We start from the raw sequence: 26457 nt of genomic DNA, 5'->3' as shown, positions 1-26457 counted from the left end.
ACGATGAGCAGTGTGCGCGTAAATTTGATAAAAAGAGATGAGTTTCTCAGTTCAGGTTTGAGACATTGGATAGTTTATTTATGAATTAAAGTTCGAGTCTCTATCATGCATATTGATTCATTGACTTTTGTTGCATTTTATATACAACATCTGGATAGAGGGGAACTTTAGTATATTTCAGCACAAAAACAATTCTAAGGAGGCTATTCTTCACCAACTAATACTTGTTCTTTACTAGAGTAAGATCCAATGCTAGGTTATTTGGATACATTAGTCATCCTTGCCTTGCTAGTGTAATTCTCTCACTTGCTAATTAATAAAATGTCCCTTTAATTGTCAAAAGAAAAACTTTGTCATCCTTGAACTTGAGGCACAAGTTGACTTCAGATATTCAATAGGACAAGCCTCACTTGAGGTACGTAAGTGAATATTATTGTCAAATTTAAGAAGCCATTTATATATTTTGCCAAGTTTATATTAATCGTTAGTATTTGTTTGAAGTCTGGGGTATTACAAAAGCATATTCTTGGTAAGTTCAGGTATGGTACACTAAAGATAATATAACGACACTATCAATTTATGTCCTCGTCACAATGCAGGGAAATATAAGTAATATTGTGTCCCCACTGACCTCACCTCACAATATTCCAAAATGTAAAAACAACAGAAAATCTCAATTGACAGCTTGTGTGGAAAACTATCATGTCATGGTACATTCCTATATGATATAAAACACAAATATTAGAAATAGGTAAGCCCTAAACACCAGCAGAGAAATGTACAACGGTAGGGTTGACAAAGTAATACAAAAGCAAGATTTCTTATTTTAGAAAGGTTTGGTGCCTCATGACATCGATATCAGTCTTGACAAGGTTGATAAGGAGTAGCAATCAAGTATAGGTTGCTCTTTCTTGAACAAGTTGCTCCAGCCGATTCAGTAAAGTCCAGTTCACTTGAATTGATTCCAGTTGGAAGTTTCCAATCAAAGTGATACAACAATTGAGCCAGAGGAAAATAAACGTTAGCTAAACCAAATGATATCCCAGGGCAATTCCTCCTGCCACTACCAAAGGGAAGATATTCAAAATTATTGCCAACAAAATCCATAGAATTGTGCTCAAATCTTTCAGGTTTAAAGATTTCTGCATCATTCCAATATTTTGGATCTCTTCCAATAGCCCATACATTAATCATCACTTTTGTTTTGAAAGGAATAGTGTAGCCATTTATGTCTGTTTCTTCCCTACATTCTCTTGGGAGCAAAAGGGGAAATGGAGGATGAAGTCTCAAAGTTTCTTTAATGACCAACTTTAGGTATTTCAACTCCTCGACATCATTTTCATCAAAAGTTTCTTTCCCTCTGAAGGTCTTTCTTACCTCTGCTTGAGCTTTGGCGAGTATACTTTGATTCTTCATCATTTCCACCATGGCCCAATCAACTGTTGCTGATGATGTTTCTGTTCCCGCAGAAAATATGTCCTTCATTTATGACAAGTAACAATATTATTAAATTATCTCTTGCATATTGTTTATTTTAGTAATTTTTTTACCAATATCTACTGAAATATTCAAATAACTTATACTAGACTTGTTCAACCATCTTTGTTTTACATTGAAAGGACACTTTATATTTTCAACGCCAATTGTTTTCTTGTTTCTTTTTGTATCATGATATTATACTACAACAACATAGCCAGTATCCCACACAGTAGGGTCGGAGAAGGGTAGTGTGTAAGCAGACCTTACCCCTACTTTGTGAGGACAGAGAGGCTGTTTCCAATAGACCCTCGGCTCAGGAAAGCATAAGCAACACATTAATGAAAATATAGACAAGAAGGGACAGTACCAAAAAGCCATATAAAATCAGAAATAAAAACGACAAGACAGTAAGGTGATCAACAATGAAAGAAAACAACGATTGGTCATAAAAACTTATTACCAACAGAAAACGAGACTGTGTGCCAATATCACTATTATGAAAACTCTAGATTACCTACTCTACTACCCTAATCCTCGACCTCCATATCTTCCTATCAAGGGTCATGTCTTTGGTCAGTTGAAGCTGCACCATGTATCATGATATTATATATGCTATTATTTGATTATCCTGCAACTGCTAAGTTGTGGTGGTTGACTTACCTTTTCATTACACTTTTCAAATGTATAAATTTCGTCATGAAAGAATATAGTCCTATTTGAGACCTAACTTAACCGACTCTCGGTGTACCAAAAATATTTGTAGAAAATAATTATGCAATTTGAGAACATAAGTGTATACTTAAATAGTATATGATAGTGTTTCTCTCGTGGTGGAGTGTAAGAATAAGGGTAGTATATAGTACTTACAAAAATAATGGCTTTGATGTTGTCGTTGGTGATAGGAAATTGAAGACCTCCCTCTTTCATAAGTCGTAACAGTACATCTATTAAACCTTCATCTCCTAATTCATCAGTTGCAATTTTCTTGCGTTCATTGATTATATTTTCAAGAATAACATCTAACTTATGGTGGACATCCATAACTTTAGCCTTCATTCCACTAAGCACATGAAGAAACTTCAGTGAAGGGAATATATCAGCCACATCAAACCCTTCAACTAAGGCTGTATTTCTTTTGACTAGTAGTATAAGTTCGTCTTGCTCTTTAAATACTTTCCCAAATGCTGATCTACATGTCATAGAGCTTGCGAATTGATAAATCCTTTTTGTTATATTAACTTGCTTACCAGTAGATGATCGAAAAAATTCAATCATACCATGAACTTCATCTCGTCTAATCGAGCTGAATGACTTGACATTTTTGGCACTTAGCAATTCAATCATACAAATTTTACGCATTTGTCTCCAGTAATCTCCATATGGGCAAAATGCGATATCAGAACAATTATAAATGACAATTTCGGCTGCCAAAAGTTTAGGCCTAGATGCAAACGCGAGATCATGAGTTTTGAGTACTTCTTTTGCCATTTCTGGAGAAGTAACTACAACTACAGACATTTCCCCTAGTTGAAGGTGCATAAGGGGTCCATATTTTTTGGCTAAATTTGTTAGGACATGGTGTGGGAGTCCACCTAGAATATGAAACATGCTTCCAAGTAAAGGTAATTTCCATGGACCTGGAGGCAATCTTTTGGTTTGGTTATTGGAGTTCTTCCATTTCCTTAACAAAAATAGGAAAGATACAAAAAAGAAAAAGGAAATGAAGTTGAAGAACTCCATTTTGAGAGAGTTATTTGGTTTGATATATAGGTTCTCCAAAGTGTTGTTGCAAATGTATGCTCATTTATAGGCTTTTTCTTTCAAGAAATGGGATTTGACTAGCCTAAATTAATTAATATGATAGATGCATTTTTCAGCAACTTTGTTTATTCAGCTGTCAAACGTGGCTGCTAGAACTTTTAATTTATTTTAATAAAGAAGAAAACAAACTAAATAATTGTATTGCTTCCCCCACTGAATTGACAGTAGACGGTCCAACTTACAAGGAGTTATGTACCAATAATTGAGTTTTTAAAACGTATTTGAAAAGATCGATTTTATAGTTCATTATAAACAATTTTTAAATTATATTTTTTTTTCCCACAAGAGGTCACAAGTACAGAAGATTGGTAATAAAATATAAGTAACCTTGAGAACTTCTTGTACCAAGGCCCGAACAAAATGCTCGCTATCAGACTTGATAAAACGACGCATTTCGGACCCGAAATGGGCGCTGAGACTTCGGGAAGCGCATGAACAGTTGTAGGCGACGGATAGTGTGCAGTGATATTCGGAACCAACCGGATATCACGGTACGGATCTCGCTCGATGATGGTTACAGATCAGTAATTAATGAGAGAGGAGAATTTTTACCTTTTTTAGACTTATACTAGGGGTGAAACTCTCATACTATATAAAGGTTAATTTTTTTTCTTTCATAAGACACATTGTAACACGCATACCAAGGCAATACAAACTTACACTCTACTTCCTAGCTATCAAAAAGTTCTTATTTTATTGTTGTTCTTCATATACATTTGTCTCGAACCAGGGGTCTAATCGAGGGCAAAATTACTTTTCCGCATAAATTCGAGCCCGAACGTAACATCGCAATTTGTTTGGTTATTCATTCTATATTTAACTCGTTTATCTAACATTCTTGATTATTTGTGTTGAATCAATCCTCATTTTCTTAAAACCGCGTATAAATTCAATTGTTATCCTTTTTAAGGGTAAACAATTTTCTAAATGCAAAACTGTTTAACCAAAAAATAATTTTTGTGGTCAAAGAAAATAAAAGAATAATTCGGGTTTCTAATAACCAATTTTATTTCACTTTTCCTAATATAAATGAATATCAAATAATAGAAATAAAATATTTAGAGAATAAGGAAAATGAAATCTTATTGATAATCACAGCTTCCTTCCAAAAGGAGAGAATAAGATCTTCAAATAGCACAGAATAAAAATATAAGCGATTGGTAGTATAATTTTGTGAATTTCTTGACGGGGGTACAAGATATGGTAAGTGAGGTTTATATAAGGGTACAATTTGTAACTATTTCACCCTAGTTAATTCTTATCATTTAATAATATTTATTACATTGATTACTCGTTACATGGGTAATTTGTAACGGTTATGGTTATAACCACTAATCGCGCATAATCAAGGATTATGCTGATTTCTTTTCCAGCTGAGCTGTACAGTATCTTTGTAGACGATCCCATGAGTGTTTTACCCTTGCCTTTTCTAATCTTCACTTGTCTTTATCATTTTGACGTGTATACCACATGTCAGCATATTATTAGTTCACGTGGCGAGTCTATTTTTTAACCAATACAAAAACCTTCATAGTTGTTGAGATCAACTGTGTAGCCTTGGAACAGTGAACTTGTAACAAAAGGTCATAATATTGAGCAATTACGCTATTTATTTCGCTTATTCGTAGGATTCAACTCGATTGGTTTGGTAAAGTTTTTAGATATTTTGATTCGATATTTTCGATATTTAGTTTTTTAAAATACTATGTCAATATTATACATAATTGAATTCGATGTGGCTTGATTTTATCCACTTTTATTTGGTTTCGACTCAGTAATTTCGACTTATTTGATTTAGATAGAGAATTGTATTATTATTTTTATTTTTCCGGAGGTAAAGAATCTTGGACCAAACACTAAATCAAAGTGCCTTCTAAAAATTTTTAATTTTCTAAAAGATGAGTTGAAGCGAGGTGCATCAAGAAAAGTCTGTATGTCTGAATTTATAAGTGGAAATGTTTGAAAACTAAAATTAGATCTCTTTATTTGAGAGCTTTTGCGTCAACATGAAACAAGTTATATTTCATTTAAAGTGTTATTTGTCAAACTCATGTTCAAAAGATTTGAAAAATCAATTCCAAATATAAGAAATCGATTATAATACTGTAAAAATAAAATTCTGAAAACTTTTGAAATGCACATAGCTCTAGGCTTTACTATAACTCCATTGGGATGAGATCCCCTCCCGTGAAAGTTGGTCCAGTATTGTTCAATACATAAACTGATTTATACCATGTGTCCACCCAACTATTTTATGGCTTAGATTCATTTTGTTGTAAACAAGTAAAAAAGATAAGGCAATTTTGAATTAAAATTATAAGAAAATAAAAAAAAAAAAATAACGGCAGCGTTTATATCAACGTGCCTGCCAATTTATCTCTTCTCTTAAACACTGTACAATGTAGCATAAGGGATCATGTATTTGAGTAACAATAAAAAGGTCGAGAATAATTATAAGGAAAAAAATTAAGGTGGAGGGAGTTGAATTCACACAATGTTTTAGACGCCAAAAACCGTCCTGACCTCATTCTCTTTAGGAAAGATTACCAATAGCATCAAGAACATTCATTTATCTTTCTAACTAATTATACATCATAAATGTTATATCAGTATTATTTTTGTATACGGATGAAACCGGGGTAACATACACCCCAATTTCCCTGTGGGTCGAACAAAGCAAGGATATGAATACACGGGATCGAAATTGAAGCTGAGAACTTCTTGTACTAAGGCCCGAACAGAATGCTTGTTATCGGACTTGATAAATCGACGCACCCCGGACACGGAATGGGTTCTAAGACTTCGGAAAGCGCATGAACGGTTGTAGGCTACGGATAGAGGGCCGTGATATCTGAAACCAACCGGATATCAAGGCGCGCATCTTGCTCGATGACGGTTACATATTAGTAATTAACGAGAGGGGAGGATTTTTACCTTTTTACACTTGTATTAGGGGTGAAACTCTTCTACTATGTAAAGGGGGAGTTTTGTTCTTAGATAAGACACATTGTAACACGCATACCAAGGCAATACAAACTTAACTCTCTATTTCCTAACTATTGAAAAGCTCTTATCTTATTATTGTTCTCTATATATATTTGGTCTCGAACCAAGGGTCCAACCGAGGGAAAAATTACGGTTCAACATAAATCCGAGCCCGGACGTAACATCATAATTGGTTTGGTTATTCATTCTATATTTAACTCGTTTATCTAACACTCTTTATTATTTGTGTTGAATTAATCCACATATCCATAAAACCGCGTATAAATTCAATTGTTATCCGTTTTAAGGGTAAACAGTTTGGCGCTCACCGTGGTGCTAAGGATAATAGTGATGGTTTGATACAAAATCATAACACACTCTATTTTACGCTTGTTCTTTAAGGTCTCAATTTCAGGTCAACTTAAAAATGTCGAATTCTTAGTCTGCTCACTTGAACATTGAGGTTGAGTCTGGCCATCATAGCGAAAACAATAATATGGTGCCTAGAAATGAGGTGCCCCCTGCTAATCCCAATGGGGTCCCAGTTGCCGATCCGATCGACGCCTATTCACAAGTTGCTATCCACGTCAACCTGCCAACTAACCCCGAAAACAACATTCGCAGAGGTCCCCAGTCAACAGTTCGAGAAACGCCTAAGGGCGAAGGTGATGGGGTAAGCTTGCGGCTAATCTTCGAAATGTTGCAGGCTCAACAGGCGGCGATAGCTGTAACGGCCCGATCGGTCGTTTTGAGCTCTAGTGTGTCGTTCGGCGGTTTGAGGCCTTGAGTAGCTTCATTTCGGGTATTATGACTTTTACGTGTGGTCAGAATTAAACTTCAGAAAGTTCGGAGTTGATTTGGAAAAACAATTCTAATTTCGGAAGCTTTAAGTTAGAAGAATTGGCTAAGATTTGACTTTTGAGTAAACGACATAGGAATCAGGATTTGAAGGTTCCAATAGGTTCTTATGATGATTCCGGACTTGGACGTATGTTCGCGTTGAGTATCAAATCATCCGGGAGCATTTCAGCGTTTATTTTGGAGGGTTGGCATTTTTAAAGGCTTAAGAATTTCTTAAGTTTGGTTTGAAGTGGACTTTGATGTTATCAATGTTCGTTTGGGATTCCGAGTCTTGAAATAGCTTCGGTATGTCATTTATGACTCGTGTGTGAAATTTGAAGTAATTCCGGATTGATTTGATACGTTTCGGCACAAGATATAGAATTTAAAAATTTAAAAAATTTATAAGTTTGATTCGAGGCGTGATTCATCGTTTTGAAGTTGTTTGACGTGGTTTAAGGTTTTGACTAATTTCGTATTGTATTTTGAGACATGTTGGTATATTTGGTCAAGGCCCCCGGGGCTTCGAGTGGATTCTAAATGGTAAACGGATCGAGTTTGGGCTTGGGGGAAATGCTGAAGCAGCTGGCATCTGGTGTAACTGCACCTGCGAGATTTTGGCCACAGGTGCGGAGTCGCAGAAGCGGCCAAGAAGGTCGCAGAAGCGGGACCGCACATGCGCATGAGGAGCCGCAGAAGCGAAGGCGCAGAAGTGCTGGAGGGGCCGCAGATGCGGAGGTTAAGGGACCTGAGGGGAGCCGCAAAAGCGGACTCTGTGTTGTAGAAGCGGCTCATGTTCCGCAGATGCGAAAATTTCGCTGGGTAGTGAGGTTTTTATAAAAACGGGATTTGACCCATTTTCATTCATTTTCACTTGGTTGGGGCAATTTTGGACAGTTTCAAGGAGAGATTTTCATCAAGCAACATAAGGTAAGTGACTCCCACCTATTACAAGTTAAATTCATGGTTTGTATATGGATTTAAACATGGAAATTTGTAGAAACTTGGGATTTTGGTAGGAAAAACCTAGAATTTGGTATTTTTAGATTTTTACCACAAAATTGGACATGGAATTTGGAATACGTTATATATTTTAGTTCACGGTGTTATGGGTAAAGTTTATCTTTAAAAATATTTTGGAATCCGGGCACGTGGGCTCGAAGGTTGTCTTTGTTGGCTTTTGAGCGGAGTTGGGAATAATTTTTAAATTGTTAGATTATACGTATTGAGGTATATTTTGATTGGTTTGCACGTTGTTTGACTAATTTTGAAGAGGCGGGCATCGGGTTGAGGTGTTTGAGTGGCGTTGGAGCCGATTACGGAACTTCAGAGTGAGGTAAATCTCCTGTCTAAACTTATGAAGGGGGAAACTATCCCCTAGGTGAGATTTATTGTTATGTGCAACTAGTTGTGGGTGCTACGTACGCACGAGGTGACGAGAGTCCGTACGTAGCTAAATCATGTTTATGTCCGGGTAGACTTAGGATCTTATTTCATAATATTTGAATTATTTGAACTCGTGTTGTTGGCTTAATTAATTAAAGTTATAAATGAAATTTATTTAGATATAAATATATGTATAATAGGCCAAGCCTTAACACTTTGAGTTGTGGACGAGTTATTTGATAAACTGTAAGGATTACATCCATTTTGTACTCATGTACGGTATTGTAAACACGTGTCTCATAATTCAGTAACTTCCTTCCTTTTCTTGTAGAGCGGGCCGAATGCCTCGGCAGTATATAGGTGCATCTATGGTTCATGCCGCTCAACCCTCGACAGTGTACACATTATTCTAGATCGGGTTGAACGACCTTGGCAGAATCGTGCGTTATATCGCTAGTAATCCGAATATTCACGAGCTAATCTCTCCACGGATGCCCGATATTTTATATGGTATTCCTTATTTATTTTATAATGACACTTGACATTTTTCTGAGCTGTTAAGGTAGAATACAAGATTTAGAAATTCATGCTTTGAAATGAGAAATTTGAAGATTATGTAACTTACAGATTTACCCCATCATTGTCGTATGCCTCATATCTGCTTATGTTTTATTACATTGTTTATTTGAACCTTTAGTAGGTGTCGATGTCGATCCCTCGTCACTACTTCTCTGGGGTTAGACTAGATACGTACTAGGTAAGCGTTGATTTACGTACTCATGTTGCACTTCTGTACTAAATGTGTAGGATCTGATAGGTTCATTTGATGATCACCTTGGCGCATAGGCGCACCTGTTGAGGAGACTTTATGTGAGTTGCACTCCAGGATACACATCACAGTCCATCTCCATTATACTGTTTATTTTATTTTGTCTTACTACATTTGGGACAGATGTTGTTTTATTATTGTACTCCTTAGAAAAATGCTCATGCACTTGTGACACCGGGTTTTGGGGGTTCCTACTGGTTGTTCGTTATGGTAGTTCACGTAGTTATTATCTTTTACCCTGTAAATTCCATCTTATACTATTTAAGTAATGGAGACTACGATCTCGAAAGTAATAACATGAGTAAATAAATTGATAAATTAACGTTGGCTTGCCTGACGGCGGCGTTAGGCGACATCACGATCTATAGTAGATTTTGAGTCGTAACAATAGCGCATCTACAGAATCAAGGCCACGTCCCTGACAGGGTCGAGCCCGAACGGTCCCGGGAGAACACCCGAAGAAACGAACAAACCATCGAGAGGTCGGGTGAAGTCAGGACCGGAGTAAGTCCCGAAGTAATGAAATGCTTGAGGCATTAACGAAGCGAGTGGAATCAGGTAAAAAGAAAATTGAGGCCAATGACAAGACGGTGGAAGCATACAATTCCAGGGTCGACCAAATCCCAGGAGTCCCCCACCAAATTTTGAAAGAATCGGATTCCAAGTAGTTTATCCAAAAGCCTTTCCCTCCGAGCGCGACACAAAAGCCAATCCCGAAGAGGTTTCATATGCCCGATATTCCAAAGTACAATGGAACCACGGATCCAAACGAGCATGTAATCTCCTATACGTGTTCCATCAAGGGGAACGACTTGTAACATGACGAAATCAAGTCGGTGTTGCTGAAAACGTTCGGGGAAACCCTGTCAAAAATGAGCAATGATATGGTATCACAACTTCCCCCCAAATTCTATTGATTCGTTTACTATGCTTGCAGATGCTTTTTGAAGGCTCATGCCGGGGATATAAAGGTCGAAACCAGAAAGTTGGACTTTTCAAGGTTAAACAAAGAGATAATGAGATGCTCAAGGGGGTTGTGTCGAGGTTCCAGATGGAAAGGATGGACCCCGATAGCAATCACCGATGCCGACCCCAACCAAACCGGAGGGGCAAGGAGTAGACGACGAGGACGATTACGGAGTTTCGTGGTCATTCATAGCTCCTGATGATACTGACACCACCAAATTGATGGTCGAGGAGTTGGAGAAAGTCGTATTGATCGAACACCTACTAGATCGAAAGGTATACCTGGGCACGGGGTTAACTCCCGAGCTCAGAAAAAAACTCATTAATTTTCTTAAAGCTAACATAAATTGTTTTATTTGGTCCTACCTTGACATGACAGGGATCCCCCCGGAAGTGACCAGTCATAAGCTGAGTTTGGACCCGAAGTTCCACCCAGTTAAACAGAATATGAGACCACAGTCTGAGGTCAAGCATGCATTCATCAAGGACGAGGTATCTAAACTCCTTAAAATAGGGTCCACTCGGGAAGTTTAATACCCGGATTGGTTAGCTAACGTAGTGATAGTGCCTAAAAAGGAAATAAGTTAAGAATATGTGTAGATTACAAAGATCTAAACAAGGCATGACCTAAGGATTCTTTTTCTTTGCCTAACATCGATCAGATGATTGACGCGACGACCGGGCACGAGATACTCAGCTTTCTCGATGCCTATTCTGGGTACAACCAAATTCAAATGGACTTGGTCGATCCAGAAAAGACTTCTTGCATCACTAAATTTGGCACCTATTGTTATAACGTAATGCCACTCGTATTAAATAACGTCGGTGCCACCTATGAACGCCTAGTAAACCAGATGTTCGAAGAACATATAGGAAAATCAATGGAAGTTTATATTGACGACATGTTAGTCAAGTCCCTGCGAGCAGAGGAACATTCAAAACATTTGCAGGAAACCTTTGACATATTTGAAGAAATACAATATGAAGCTGAACCCGAAGAAGTGTACATTCGGGGTCGGATCGGAAAAATTTCTCGGGTTCATGGTATCCAATCGAGGGATCGGGATCAATCCGGACAAAATCAAAGCCATAGAAGACATCACTGTGGTGGAAAGCATCAAGGCCGTTCGGAGACTAACCGGCGGCATAGCCGCCCTGGGCCGGTTCATATCGAGGTCTTCGGTCAAAAGCCATCAGTTCTTCTCACTATTGAAGAAGAAGAATAACTTTTCCTGTTCCTCGGAATGCCAACAAACTTTGGAAGAGCTCACAGCCCAAAAAGAAAAGAAAGAAAAAAAGAAAAAAAATAAGGGAAAGAATAAGAAAAAAATTATTTTTAATGAAATATACATGTGTCAAACGAGTGTAGTTCACAACCCAACAATAGCCTGGTTGTCGTATTTTAAGGGTGAATTTATTCCACTCTAAAATAGTTCAAGGGGGTAATCGGACCCCCATAAAGGAAATGTGTTTAGTTGGAAATATGATCATAGTTCGGGGGGGGGGGGAGGGGGGAGGGAGGAAGGGGGGTACTTATGCATTTTTCCGGAAAAAAAAACAAGAAAAAAAATTTAGTGGGAAATACCTGTGTGAGGCGCGTGTATTTCACCATCAAACAAAGATGTGGTAGTGGCATTTCAGGGTGATACTAATTCCATTTAAAAATAGTTCAGGGGGTAATAGGATCCCCGTAAAGATAAAGTGTATAGTTAGAAATCCGGCTATAGGTCATAGGGTACTTATGTATTTTTCCTTTTAAATTAACAGATAAGAAAACAGTAGAAAACGAATTTCATTATATAAGTATTCAAACTGTGATAATAGTTAGATTGACTTTGTATAATCATTAACAAATTAAAAATTATATATTGGCTGTTTTTATTCAATAAATAAGATATCATGTTACTTGAGTATTATATTAAAAAAATAAACGTAAAACCTTTATACTATTATGGAGTAAAATGTGTTCCTTTAAATTGCAAAGTAATGTTTACCTTTCTTTTATTGGTTATTAAATAAATTGTTTAATATAAATTTATCTTTTAATTTATTTTAGTCCACGCATTTTAAATGGAAACGACATTCAAGAAGAAAGAGTGAATTTTCTACATTTGGTATGAAAATATTTAAGCCAAAGGGTGTTTTGAATTTTTAAAATTTAGAAGAATAGAAGTTTGTACATAGTTTGAATAAATAAATAATTAATATAAATTTTTTTAGTTGATGTCATATTCCTAAATATTAGGAATTCTTATATAATTCAAACAAGGAAATAGATTTAATAGAAAAAAAATTTAGTTAATCTAAAAGCCCTAAATATTAGAAAAGTAATTAAAAAATTATGTTGTCTAATATAAACTCTATTTTAAAGGGTAAAAAAGGTGAACGATATTTCGCTAAGAATTTTCGTACTTTTAGTATATTATAGATTATAGACTAGTCTAGTGACTAAATAATTTTTAAAAATAATAAAAATATTATTAAATAATGTATTTGCACTATAAAATAAAAAATTTAAAAAGTAAGCTATGAAAATGAAGAATGTTGATCTTATCTAGCTCAATAAATGAAGAAATATGTTTCACATACGGGTTTTGGTGTTTTCTAATTTTATTTAATTTGTAACTTGGTTGCCTATCAAAAAATGTCAACAATGAAACCAGTAGTCTTTTGAGAGAGAAAAAAAAATTAAATTATTGTATTAAAAAACTATCTTTGTGTTCACTTACTTGTCAGGAAATATAGATGACAGTTTCTTGCTAAGATGATCATTTTATAATAATATTTTGATTACTAGAATTGAATGTTATAGCGAGGATATATATTATGGTACTTTAATTTATAAGCTTTCGTATTATTCATAGTTTCGTTTGAACTCTTAGTATTTATTTCAATACTTTATTTAACCTTAAATTTTATGATTATAAGTTTATTTGTACTAATATATAAATTAATATATTTAAAGATTCATACGCCCCTTGTCTGGGGGGTGGCACCTCGTCCAAACCTATTTAAAATAAAGGGGTATTTTATGTTCAATTTTTTATTGTCTATTAGAATAAAGTGTTAATTTTCTTGCTCGGTTTTTCGTGCTAGGTCTTTGAAAAATAAAGGGCAAAAAAGGTATTTGAAACCACACCTTCATTGTTGGATTCAGATAGTGTTTAAAGCAGTGTTTTAAAAGGCGGGGCGTTTTACATATGTCTCAGCGGAGCGTAAGCCCCATAAGTATTTAATTTTTAATATTTTATAAAATAATATAATGACAATTAATATTTATAAACAGGTAAAATTGCATAAATATTGAAAAAAACTATATATATGTGTGCTCCATCCCCACAAAAAACTAATCAAAATAATCTATTATACGTTACTTACAAGCACAAGTAATTTGAGTCTAAAAGAATAAAGTTTTCTATATGGAGGAACAAAAATGATGATTAACCTGCAATTTGAACTTTGAATTTGCTCTTATGAAGAAAAATGTAGTTCTCTTTGTATTTGTAAAAAAAATTAAATATTCGTTGCTTTTGGGAGATATTAGCAGACTAGCGGACAAAATAAAAATTTGAAAAAACCATGAATTAGGGCTTAAATCAATAAAAAAGGTCTTTACTTTTAAATTTAATACTTTTGAGTTCCTTTTTAAATCTTTTGAGTAATTACCAAACTTACTTTTGAGAATTTGCGTATTATATGAAATACTAATTCAACAAATTTTGTTTTAATTTAAAAAAATCTCTGGGGCTTACTCCTTACTAAAAAAACGCGCTTCGAACGCCCGGGTGTACGCCCGGGCGTACTCCCCAAATTGCGGGGCGTACGCCTCTTGAGACTTTCGCCCCACACCATCGCCCCGGGGCTCGCCCCAAAAACGCCTTTTAAAACAGAGGTTTAAAGAAGGAAATTCCCATTTGGCTTGAGATTATGATATAGTACAACCACCCATGACTCCTCGTTTTGAATTTTAATGCCCCATTTCCTATTTTGAGATTTTTTATAGATTCATATGATATTTTGAGACTTGTCGGCAAGTTTGATTTGTGATTCGAGAGGTTAGGAGTTGATTCGGCACATTTTGAAAACTTTCAGCTGTTGTAGACTTTTTGCTAATGCAGGACTTATTGTAGTCGCTAAGCTTGTCCATTAGTTGGAAATCTCAAAAATAACCTAGAGATTAAGTGGGCGTTTGGACATAAGAATTGTAAAATTCCAAAAAAAACAATGAAAAAGTTTTTCAAGTGAAAATGGTATTTGAAAATTAGAGTTGTGTTTGGACATGAATATAATTTTGGGTTGTTTTTGAAGTTTTGTGAGTAATATGAGTAAAAATTTTGAAAAACAGTTTTTTTGAGTTTTTCAAAATTTCGAAAAATTCCAAAATGCATCTTCAAGTGAAAATTTGAATTTTTATGAACAAACGCTGATTTCGGAAAAAAGTGAAATTTTTTTGAAAAAAAGAAAAAAATTTCTTATGTCCAAACGAGCTCTAAAATTCTAAAACTGAGAATGCATGGTCGCAAACTTTGCATATGTGGCCGCACAGAATTGATAGTGTGCAGTAAAAAAACTATAAATGAAGGATTGAAATATCCCAAAGAATAATTTAGGCACAAGTGAAAAAATCAACAAAGGCTATACAGAAGGAATTTATCAAATGAGAAAGAGAATGGGGTAGGATGATTTTTTATTCACACTCGTAACCTCTTGAATCTCTCTACATCTCACTACATCTCTAACCTTAGAAAATATGTAGAAGCACCTTTATTTATAATATTACAAACCAAATTTGACTTGAAACTAGAAAACCTATTCCTACTTGATTTTGACTGCAAATCCAAACTAGATATGAATTAAATAAATTAACAAGTACCATATCCTAGAAAATTTTGATATCAATTGACTTTCCTTCACATTCAGTGGAATATTTACCACAACAAGAATTACTTGTACCTTCACTTCATTTCTCCTCTATCTCTAAACTTTGGTCTTCTTGATTTTTTTAATGCCAAATTTGTTGTCTCTTCAGTTTTTTTAGGTTGATCATCTTTTGCTTGAACCGCCTCCTCCAGTGTTTCAACTATCTTTGAGTTAGGTATATCACCAACTCACCTTCTAAATCATCAACATATTTGGTAACCTCAAAAATAGTCTTCTTGGTGTGAAATTTGTACTCAAAAACCGCAATATTTTTTAACAACTTTTACCTCTTCTAGTATTTCTTCAATGGACCTCATGCGTTGACTATATCAAAAATTCTTATAATGAATTCCTTAACAGACTCTGTTGGTTTCATTTGGGCCATCTTGTACTGTCACCCTAGCTTTTGCAATTTGACCTTCTTTATATTTGCGGAATCTCGTTGTGAATTCACCAAGATTGTCTAGGCCTATTTGCTGACTTTGCATGCAAAAATTTGTTAGATCCACGTAATTCAACATTGTTACTGAGATAGTACCATGCATTATTGTCACAACCCAAAATCCAATTGATCGTTATAGCACCTAACCCAACCCGTCAGGTAAGCCAATTAACAACTAAACTTGTCGCGACCCAAAATCTAACTAGTCATGATGACACCTAACCCAACCCATCAGGTAAGCCAATTAACAACTATCCAATTTAATGAGATTTATTAAGAAAAGAAATGATAACACACCGCTTTTATACAAGAATTTTCTAAGTACCGGTAGTATAAATCATGAGCATCTAATATTTAGAATTTACAAAGTTGGTATGAAATAAGGTACATCATATGTTTTAAATATACATGAACATATTAAAATTCTAAAGCTACCAAGATCAAGATGCAGTTATGACCGAAATGCACGTACATCTTCAAATTCAGCTCCCGCCGTGCACAACAACATCAGCATCCAACATCTGCACGCAAGGTGAAGAAGTGTAGTATGAGTACAACCGACCTCATGTACTCAATAAGTAACAAACCTAACCTTAGGTTGAAAGTAGTGACGAGTTAGAACAAAGGCCGGAGTCCAACACCAATAGCCAACAACCATGGGCGGACCCACCTAGAGCCAAGAGGGTTCATATGAACCCGCTTCGTTAAAAAATTTTGGTATTTTATATAGGTTAAATTCTGTAAAACATATATATATAACCCTTTGTTGAACCCACTTGATAGAAGATAATCCTTTGGAAAGATGGTCAAGCGAGTTCAAACTCTAGTGTAGGTCGTGAGTTCGAAACTTGACTGCAGCACTTGGGTAGCTTTTTTTTCCTAGTTTTTGTAGGCGGACTAATAAATAGTTACCCTTGTTAGTTGATTCTTCCTTTTCCTCTATGTGCTTTAGTTTTTATCTCTATTTTTGTACTTTATTTTTATTTTACATTTCATCTCTTTACTAAAATCTAGTAGGAAATATTTTACAGTTTACTTTACTTTATAAGGATCAAACTTTTCTACAAAATGAAATTTTACATTATTTTTGCTAAAATATGCAAGTGCAATTTTTAAATTGTTTATAATTTGTTAGTTCAACTTGAATTGTTTATTTTATGTTACATTAAAATTATTAATTTACTTTATAAGCTCTCTTCTCTTATAAATTTGTACTAATTTAGCTTAAGTCATAACTCTTTATTTTTTCGTTGTCTTTCGTTTGTAAATTAGCGACTTTTTTCGTTACAGATTTTAGATTTTTTTCAATTTCTAGAGTCTAGAAGGTTTCTAAACTGGGTAAATATATTTTTAGTTAAAGTAACAAAGGTGAAATTCTTTGAAATGTTTTTTTTAAATTGAATAGATAAATTGTTAATATATTTACTTAAAGTAAGTAGTCTTTGTTAAATATTTTAATTTTTTTGTTCAACTTTCTTTTATAGAAAAAAGGGATGTTGACTGCAACTTTTTTAAGTTGTTCATTTTGTGATAGCATTATGAATTTAATGTAAAAAACGGCATCGGACAAATCTTACTTGTTGGTATTAACATTATTTTTTTTTGAACCCGCTTGCTTGAAATCCTGGGTCCGCCACTGCCAACAACCATTCATAACAACATAATAAAGTGATAAAAGAAGTAACACAGAGATATATTGCTTAGTGCGTTCACAGTTTTAGAAAATAGACATGCTTTTCAAGTATATCACTGGAAACCCAAATCTTTTACCGAAATCATCAAAATATGAGTACGTTTGTAAAACTGTGATTTTTTCCAAAACTTTCAACAGGTAAATGTTTTATTTTCAAATGGCATGAGGAAAATACATCTCTATGCATGTATGTCAAGTGTGCGTGTCGAATGCAACACAACTCAGTGATAAAACCATATGCATGCTCTCAGAGTATCAATTCACTCAGTCCTCCCAATCACCCGGCACTCGCTCTTGGCACTCGTACTCGCACTGGGCACTTGCACTCAGTAGGTACCTGCGCTCACTGGGGGTGTACAGACTCTGGAGGGACTCCTTCAGCCCAAGCACTATAACAAGCCAATCATGGCATAAATAAATAAAATATATTGCGGCGTGCAACCCGATCCCATCATAAATCAATAATACTTGCAACATCGTGCAGCTGAACCAATCAATATCCTCACCATCAGGCCCTCGGCCTCAGTCAGTCATCAATATCTCCAGTCTCTCGGGCTCACAATGTCATGAAAATCAGCCCAAAATGATGATGTGATGTATCAATAAATGGTAACAGAGGCTGAGATATGCTATGCAAATGAATGCGTATGACTGAGTATGTAATTGCAATGTAAGCAAATAACTCAACAGTAGAAATGACCTCAGTGGGTCCTAACAGGATAAGCATATAGCCTAGACATGGTTTCTAACATGGATCACAACTCAATTACTCTAGAATGTAGAGATTTCATAGATACAAATAAGATCAGGTAATTACACAGTACCACAGAAATAACCGAGTCACAATTCACATAATGTACGCCCACACGCCCGTCACCTAGCATGTGCGTCACCTAAATATCAAATACATATCACGTATATTCAGGGGTTCATACCCTCAACACCAATTTTAGAAGTGTCACTTACCTCAAACAAGCCAAATCTAATGCCGAGCAAGCTAAACAATACTCAGAAAATTCTATTTCGCGCGTATAAACCTCCTAACGCCTTCCTATATCCTCAATTCCAAGCCAAACGATTCGAAACTAGTCAAACAACGTACAAATTAATCAAAATATACTCCAATGCTTACAATTTAACAATTTATAAAAATTTCCAATTCCGCTCGAAAAATCGGCAGTGGGGCTCACATCTCGAAATCCGATGAAACTTACAAAATTCAATAACTCATTCAATTATGAGTCCAATTATACTAGTTTCACTCAAATTCGACTCCGAATCGATATTCAAATCTCAAAAATTTATTTTATGAAACTATAGACAATTCCTCCGATTTTTCTTAAAAAATCAATAATTCAATGCCGAAAATGAAGATTAATTCATGAAATATAATCACAAGTGAGTTAAGAATATTTACCCCAAGTCATGTGGAAACATTCCTCTCCAAAGTCGCCCAAACCGAGCTCCAAAATCCGAAAATGTGAAAAAGAACCAATGCTTCAAAATTATAGGTTCTGCCTAGCGTTTGTTCGCACTTGCGAACCAGTTTCCGTTTCTGTGGACTCGCACATGAAGCCCAGCCTCCGCTTCTGCGAACAGGCCCAAACTCAGCTGCCATCGCTTCTGCGATCGTTTTTCCTCTTCTGCAATCGCGCTTCTGCGCAAACATTTTTGCATCTGCGATCCCTCACCAACAGTCCAATTCCGCTCCTGCGATGAAGTGTCAAAATCTCCACATTTGCAGACTCCTGCCCAGTAGTGCTCTTCTCTTCTGCACTCATGAGCTCGCTTCTGCAACCATCGCACCTGCGCAATACCAGTCGCAGGTACGGAACACCAGAACCAACAGCCCGCCCAAAATTCAACTTAGCCAAAAACTTATCCGAACCTCGTACGAAACTTACCCGATATTCTCGGGGCCCCATCTGAATATACCAACAAGTTTCATAACATCACACAGACCTACTCGAGGTCTTAAATCACACATAATAACATAGAAATGACGAATCGTACTACAATTCAAACTTAATGAACTTTAAATTTTCAACTTCCAAATCTCGTGCCGAAACATATCGAATCAATCCGGAATGAAAATAAATTTTGCGTACAAGTCATAAATGATATAACGAGGCTACTGAAATTTCTGGAATCACAATCTGGACTCGATATCATAAAAGTCAACTTCCGGTCAAACATACGAACATTCAAACCTTCAAACTTTCAACTTTCGTCGATTGGTGTTGAAACCTTCTAGAAATATCTAAATAAAATTTCGGGCATACGCCCAAGTCCAAACTCACCATTCGGACCTAACGAAATCATCAAAACTCCATTCTAAGGTCGAATACTAAAAAGTCAAACTTGGATAAACTCTTCCAACTTAAAATTTCAAACATGAACTTTATCCCTCCGAACAAATTCTGAAATACCTGAAAACTAAAATTGACGATTTACACACGTCATGATACATCATATGAATCTATTCAAGACTTTAAATAATTGAAAGGAGCGTAAATGCCCAAAATAACAAATCAGGTTGTTACAATTATAATTCAATTGTCTATTTTTCTCCAAATGTTGTAGTTGTGTCACCTTCAATGTTGTACCTTCTTGGTTTCCACGAACCCTTTGTCAATAATGAGTCATATAATCCAACAACATTGAAAAAATATTTTATTTGTTAATGTCAATCCTCAAAATTATTTTTGCCGTCAAAGTTGAAAACATGACAATCATGTAAATATAGAATATCCATAATTATTTTAAGATCTCACACCGGCTCTCGCACAGGCAGGATTAAAATACTTCAAAAAATAATTTAGGCACAAGTAAAAAAAATTAAACATGAGCTATATAGAAGGAATTTATCAAACTAGAGAGAGAACGAGTTATGAGGCTTTTTCATTCAATCATAAACTCCTGAATCTCTCTACATCTATAGAAAATATGTAGCCCCATTTATAATACTACAAACAAAATTTGACTAGAACATAAAAAATGTATTCCTGCATGATTTTGACTGCAAATCCTAACTAGATATGAATTAAATAAACTAGCAAGTACCAAATCATAGACAATTTATGATTTCTAATTAATTTTGGTTTTAATTTCCAACAATAACTGTGTTGGAGACTCCAAAGGACAAAGCGTTTGAACCATCGAAACTAGACTAAAAGATCTACAATTTCTGTTCCATAAGCATGATCAATTTCTTTCCTTGTCGCCATTTGAATTCAAAACATTAGATCAAATAATCAAAAGCTCTCCTTTTGCTATCTTTTTTATATTTTTGGAGTTCTTCAACTTTTTCTTCTAATGTCTAACTTCATAACTTGTCCATACATCGCAAAACACCAAAGTGAGTTTTCTAGTACTAATGCCGCTGAAATTAATTACTCACACAATGACAAATGACCACATGAAATATAACCAAATTATACTCTTGACATGCACCCATCATACCAAACCCCAATACCATCAGCGTCACACCTATGTGTTATAGTGAGGGGTCACCTGATCCCGAAAGTTTCAGCAAAATTTTTGTATATGTATAAAGTACTTGGCACCCTGAACACTAAAAGTTTTTAGAGGGCACTGGGTTAGCAGAATATTGTGCCCCGTCGCGTAAAAAACCCGGATCCGAATACCATCCCCAGTGAAGGACCAACCTATGAAATGGGCGAAAAATGTTAAGGCTAAGTAAAAATTTGTTCTCAACCTCAACGTCCATTTCATAGGTTGGTTCTCCTATATGGATGGCAATGGAAGGGTTGGGTAGGACAGCACATATATTTTGTTGGACATTTAAATGGGTAAGCCAGGTGGTCAATTTTGAAAGGAAAAAGAAAGGCATGCAAAAATTAACAAGGAACCATGAAAGTCTAGGATGATCTTGTCAAATAGCGACTTTTACAGATAAAAATCACTCACCGTCTCAAAAATTAATTGAAATTAAGCCACTCTTTAAAAAGTAAACACACAATTGCTTCTCCACAAGATACTCCGTTTTCGCAACATGATAGTGTCCTCGAGGCATATTTTACTGTAACAATCCAATTTTAAAAACAAATCCTGGTACATGTTCGGGGACTAGATAGAGAAAATATTTTATATATAGTCAGACCTCTCACTTTAATATAAAATTTAAATTTTTTTCGTAACCGATCTTTTAGGTTGTATTTTACCTCTTTATAAGTTTTTTTACCTATAATAACAACATCCATCTTTGTAACAACATGCTCTTTGTAAAATTACTTCTCCATAATAGTCATATAAAATCTCTTGTGGAAAAGAATGTAAAACTAAAAATTCATTTGTAATGGACTATAATTAGGTTTTTTTAAATATATTTTAAAAAGTCAACTATTGGTACATAACCCCTTGTAGGTTGGACCATCTACTGTCAATTCAGTGGGGCAGCTATACAATTATATAGTATGTTTACTTCTTTTAAAATAGATTCCTATCGCCAAATTCTTTTAAATGCGTTTTCTGGTATTCCTTTTGATCATTTTGTCCAAGAAGAAGTTTCTCTAATTTTACGAATTTTTCTAGAAGATTTCTTTTCTAAAATAAAAAATTCTAGCAGCCATAGTTGACAATGTTCTTTGTCATGCTCCCATTGCTTACTAAAAACTTCATCCCCAATAATTAGTCGATTAAAAAATTAACATTTCTCGTCAGCTGGAAAAGTTCATCTGTCAAATTAATTTGACTAGAAAAATCCCATTTTCTTGCCAAAGCAAAAGGCCTATAAAAGAGATGATATATGCAACTTACTTTTCAGAACCTATCAAGCCAAAATGCAGTTCTTCAACTTCTTTTCCCTATTCCTTTTTGTGTCTTTCCTCTTTTTGTTAAGGAAATGGAAGAACTCCAACAGCAAAATCAAAATATTGCCTCCAGGTCCATGGAAATTACCTTTACTTGGAAGCATGTTTCATATGCTAGGTGGACATCCACATCATGTCCTAACAAATTTAGCCAAAAAATATGGACCTCTTGTGCACCTTCAACTAGGGGAAATGTCTGTAGTTGTAGTTACTTCTCCTGAGATGGCAAAAGAAGTACTAAAAACTCATGACCTCGCTTTTGCATCTAGGCCTAAATTTTTGGCCTCCGAGATTGTCTTTTACAACTGTTCTGATATCGCCTTTTGCCCATATGGCGATTACTGGAGACAAATGCGTAAGATTTGTATGATTGAATTGCTTACTGCCAAAAATGTCCGGTCATTTAGCTCGATTAGACGAGATGAAGTTCATCGTATGATTGAATTTTTTCGATCATCTATTGATCAACAAGTTAATGTAACAAAGAGGATTTATCAATTCACAAGCTCTATGACATGTAGATCAGCATTTGGGAAAGTATTTAAGGAGCAAGACGAATTTATATTATTAGTCAAGAGAAATACAGCCTTAATGGAAGGGTTTGATGTGGCTGATATATTTCCATCAAAGAAATTTCTTCATGTGCTAAGTGGAAAGAAGGCTAGAGTTATGGATGTCCACCATAAGATAGATGCCATTCTTGAAAATATTATCAATGAGCGCAAGAAAATTGCAACTGGTGAAGTAGGAGGCAAAGGTTTAATTGACGTACTACTAAGACTTATGAAAGAGGGAGGCCTTCAATTTCCAATCACCAATGACAATATTAAAGCCATTATTTTTGTAAGTACTATATACACAATTTTATCCTTATTATTTTATTGTTACTATCAACCAGTGTGTTCCATTTCATATGACGTCCTTTCCAATTTGGTTCATTTAAGAAAAAAAGACATTAGTTCTAGAAATAATTTAATTTAAACTTCTCAATTTACGGTTTATGACATATTTTTAAGTCATAGCATGTTTAAAATCACTGAGTTCTCATAATTTTCGCTTTCTTTATGACATTCCATCCCCGTCAACAACTCTCATATTAAGTGAATGGAGGGTGTGTTACTATTTAATATACACTTGTGTTCTGAAATTGCATAATTAATTCCTACGATTATTTTTTTGTACTAAGATAGTCGATTAAGCTAGTTTCAAATAGGAATACTAATCTTACATTCACGATGAAATCTACAGATTTGAAAAGTACAATGAAAAGAGTATATCAACCACCACAAGGTAGCAGTTCTACGATAATGAAATAATATCATGATACAAAAAAAATTTGTTCTTCAAAACTTAAAAGTTCCTTCCAAGGTAAAAAGAAGAAAAGGTAGTAGAAAAAATCTAGTATAAGTTATTTGGACATTTTAATAGAAGTTGGTCAAAGAGTTTGTACAAAATAAACAACATGAAAGAGATAATTTAATACTGTTACTTGCTCATAAATGAAGGATATGTTTGCTGCGGGAACAGAAACTTCATCGGTAACAATTGATTGGGCTATGGTGGAAATGATGAAGAATCCAAGTGTATTGGCCAAAGCTCAAGCAGAAGTAAGAAAAGCCTTTAGAGGGAAAGAAACTTTTGATGAAAATGATGTCGAGGAGTTGAATTACCTAAAGTTGGTCATTAAAGAAGCTTTCAGACTACATCCTCCATTTCCTCTTTTGCTCCCAAGAGAATGTAGGGAAGAAACAGACATAAACGGGTACACTATTCCTTTGAAAGCAAAAGTCATGGTTAATGTTTGGGCTATTGGTAGAGATCCAAAATATTGGGATGACGCAGAAAGCTTTAAACCTGAGAGATTTGAGCACAACTCTATGGACTTTGTTGGGAATAATTTTGAATATCTTCCTTTTGGTAGTGGAAGAAGGAATTGCCCCGGGATATCATTTGGTTTAGCTAATGTTTATTATCCACTGGCTCAATTGTTGTATCACTTTGATTGGAAACTCCCAAATGGAATCAATCCAAATGAACTAGACTTGACTGAATCGGCTGGAGCAACTTGTGCTAGAGAGAGCAACCTGCACTTGATCGCTACTCCTTATCAACCTTGTCAAGAGTGATATCATGGCATTAAACCATTTTAAAATAAGAAACTTGCTTTTGTATTACTTTGTGAACACCACCATTATACTTTTTTCTTCACGTGTTTAGGGCTTACCTATTCATAATATTTGTGTCTTTTATCATATAGGGATGTACCTTGATAGTTTTCGACACAAGCAGCTATGAATGAGCAATCTGTTGTTTTTACATTTTGGATTATATTGAAGTGAGGACCGTGGGGACATCCCCTGTATATTGGGTACCATACCTGAACTTCTTAAGAAATTTGTTATACCCCATACTTCAAACAAGTTCTAAACAGTAATATAAACATGTATATACCTTAAAGGATGGTTTGAGAGTTATATCAATCGATGCACAAAACAGTGTTTTAGCCTTTAGGTAGAGTACAACCAATATCAGAGCTAAGGGAACTCTTATGGCACGACTTGGAAGTTAATTTAGGAAAAATCCACTCCACATGACTTTGAGCACGTAGGACTTCATAAGAGATCTTTTCCTACTCTGACTCTGTTAATAATATTTCCATCACAATCTTCTTTTCATATGGTTGAATAATGTAGTTATCACCATCGACAAGGTTTGGAGAGAAACCAATTTCTGCTTGGACTGTGAACAAATATTTAGGAACTTCACTACTTTCTGTTAACACAACAGCTATTCTCAGGACCCAACCATAAACAAGGATTTCCTCAGGTGTTAATATATTTGAGAAGAATTATTAGAGTGGTTTTGGAACAAAACAATCAGTTTTAGCGCCAACAGTCATGCGGAGCGCGCATGCCTTGGCCAGAGGCGGATCCAGGATATAAGTTTTATGTGTTCAATCTTAACGTTTTCGGCATTGAACTCATTATATTTTTAAATTTATGGATTCACATCTATTATTTCTTGCATTTCTAGTGAAATTTTACGCAGATTTATACTTTGTGTAGAAAGTACTGGGTGGTTCAGATCAACCCGGTACCAGAAGAGTGCATCCGCCTCTGACCTTGGCATTCATGTCATGTGCATGGCTCATGCATTGTCACCTGAGGCAGAGCCGGGATTTGAAATTTATGGGTTCAGGATTTTAATCATTTCAAGCTGGTGGGTTCTAAATTAATGATTTAAACATAATTCAATGAATTTTTAATGACAAACATATGGTTTGGACCAAAGCTATTGAGTTCGGCTGAAACCGTAACCGACGTGCTTAGTTCCGCCCCTGCTTGGCACCAATCGTCTAGACCTTGGCACCAACCTTGCCCGCATTGCTAGTCAACCCTCACAAGTAACAGATAATTGCTCTCATCTTTGTGGACTTGGATTTCATTTTCTCGTGGAATTTGAACTACCACAGTTCAAACTGATGGGTCCATCCAATGCGAAAGGAAGACATCTTCCTTTGGCTATGAAATGTCAAGCCAACTAAAGGAATAGTAAGGAAGATTTTACGACAAATATTTCCTTGGTTTCACAATGAATATTTGGCTCTTGCCAAGTTCATGACATCATTGATGACATCAATGAAGCAATCATAAATACTATAAATAAGTGTCTTGCTCTCATTGTAAGACACACCAAATAAAGAGAAAGAAAGAGTGAGGCATCACAGACAGTGTATAAGTGAATTACTGTGAATATTATTTCTGTGGGGGTTTATTCCCAACAACTGGTATCAGAGCACAGTTTCTGTCCATTCACAGAAATATTATTTCCAGTCAATTTTACTCTGTGACAAAAAAAAATAGGATTAAAGTATGAAGTAACAAGATTCAACGGTAATGACGGTTTTTCCACATGGAAAAGAAGGATGAAGGACATGCTCATCCAACAAGGGTTAGACATTACACTAGATGGAAAAAAGGCAAAGCCGGAAATCATGAAAACCGAGGAATGGGCAGACATGGATAAGAAGGCGGCTAGTGCTATCAGACTGCATTTGTCCAATGAAGTACTGAATAATGTTGGGGATGAAAATAGTGCATGTGGTATTTAGAAAAGTCTAGAAAGTCTATACATGTCCATATCCTTAATAAACAAGGTGTTTTTGAGAAAGCAGTTTTATGTCATCCATATGAGTGAAGGTACAAATTTCTTTTCCTATTTAAATATGTTCAATGGATTAATCATGCAACTGGCAAATCTTGGA

The 26457-nt window shown here is 35.3% G+C and overlaps 2 protein-coding genes across 4 annotated transcripts; one reads left to right on the top strand and one right to left on the bottom strand.

The window, feature by feature from the left end:
* Positions 1 to 655: 655 nt before the first annotated feature.
* LOC104105732 (premnaspirodiene oxygenase-like) lies at positions 656 to 22408 on the bottom strand. Of its 3 annotated transcripts, none has more exons than XM_033658562.2 (3): positions 22288 to 22408; positions 2347 to 3160; positions 656 to 1479 (listed from the first exon to the last, which is right to left on the bottom strand). In XM_033658562.2, exons 1-3 carry the CDS (start codon positions 22302 to 22304, stop codon positions 859 to 861), a joined length of 1452 nt encoding a protein of 483 aa, XP_033514453.1. In that variant the 5' UTR covers positions 22305 to 22408; the 3' UTR covers positions 656 to 858. The 3 variants fall into 3 exon arrangements, with proteins under 3 accessions (XP_033514453.1, XP_070048596.1, XP_009612418.1); XM_070192495.1 differs by having other exon boundaries at positions 2347 to 3116; positions 22288 to 22366; XM_009614123.4 differs by lacking the exon at positions 22288 to 22408 and having other exon boundaries at positions 2347 to 3271.
* Positions 22027 to 24509, top strand: LOC104105731 (premnaspirodiene oxygenase-like). The gene is made up of 2 exons (XM_009614122.4): positions 22027 to 23036; positions 23699 to 24509. The coding sequence occupies exons 1-2, from the start codon at positions 22164 to 22166 to the stop codon at positions 24317 to 24319; spliced, it is 1494 nt and encodes a 497-aa protein (XP_009612417.1). The 5' UTR covers positions 22027 to 22163; the 3' UTR covers positions 24320 to 24509.
* Positions 24510 to 26457: the final 1948 nt, after the last annotated feature.

This window comes from Nicotiana tomentosiformis, chromosome 1, assembly GCF_000390325.3.
Source record: "Nicotiana tomentosiformis chromosome 1, ASM39032v3, whole genome shotgun sequence".
In the NCBI taxonomy this organism is placed as follows: domain Eukaryota; kingdom Viridiplantae; phylum Streptophyta; class Magnoliopsida; order Solanales; family Solanaceae; genus Nicotiana; species Nicotiana tomentosiformis.
The sequence above is the reverse complement of the archived record's forward strand: the minus strand, read 5'-3'. Positions and strand labels throughout refer to the sequence as shown.

Coding starts and splice junctions, on each gene's coding strand:
- LOC104105732 (XM_009614123.4), bottom strand. CDS start 3,219: ATGGAGTTCTTCAACTTCATTTCCTTTTTCTTTTTTGTATCTTTCCTA. Junction 1,480..2,346: donor ACATCAAAGCCATTATTTTT/GTAAGTACTATA, acceptor TCATAAATGAAG/GACATATTTTCTGCGGGAAC.
- LOC104105731 (XM_009614122.4), top strand. CDS start 22,164: ATGCAGTTCTTCAACTTCTTTTCCCTATTCCTTTTTGTGTCTTTCCTC. Junction 23,037..23,698: donor ATATTAAAGCCATTATTTTT/GTAAGTACTATA, acceptor TCATAAATGAAG/GATATGTTTGCTGCGGGAAC.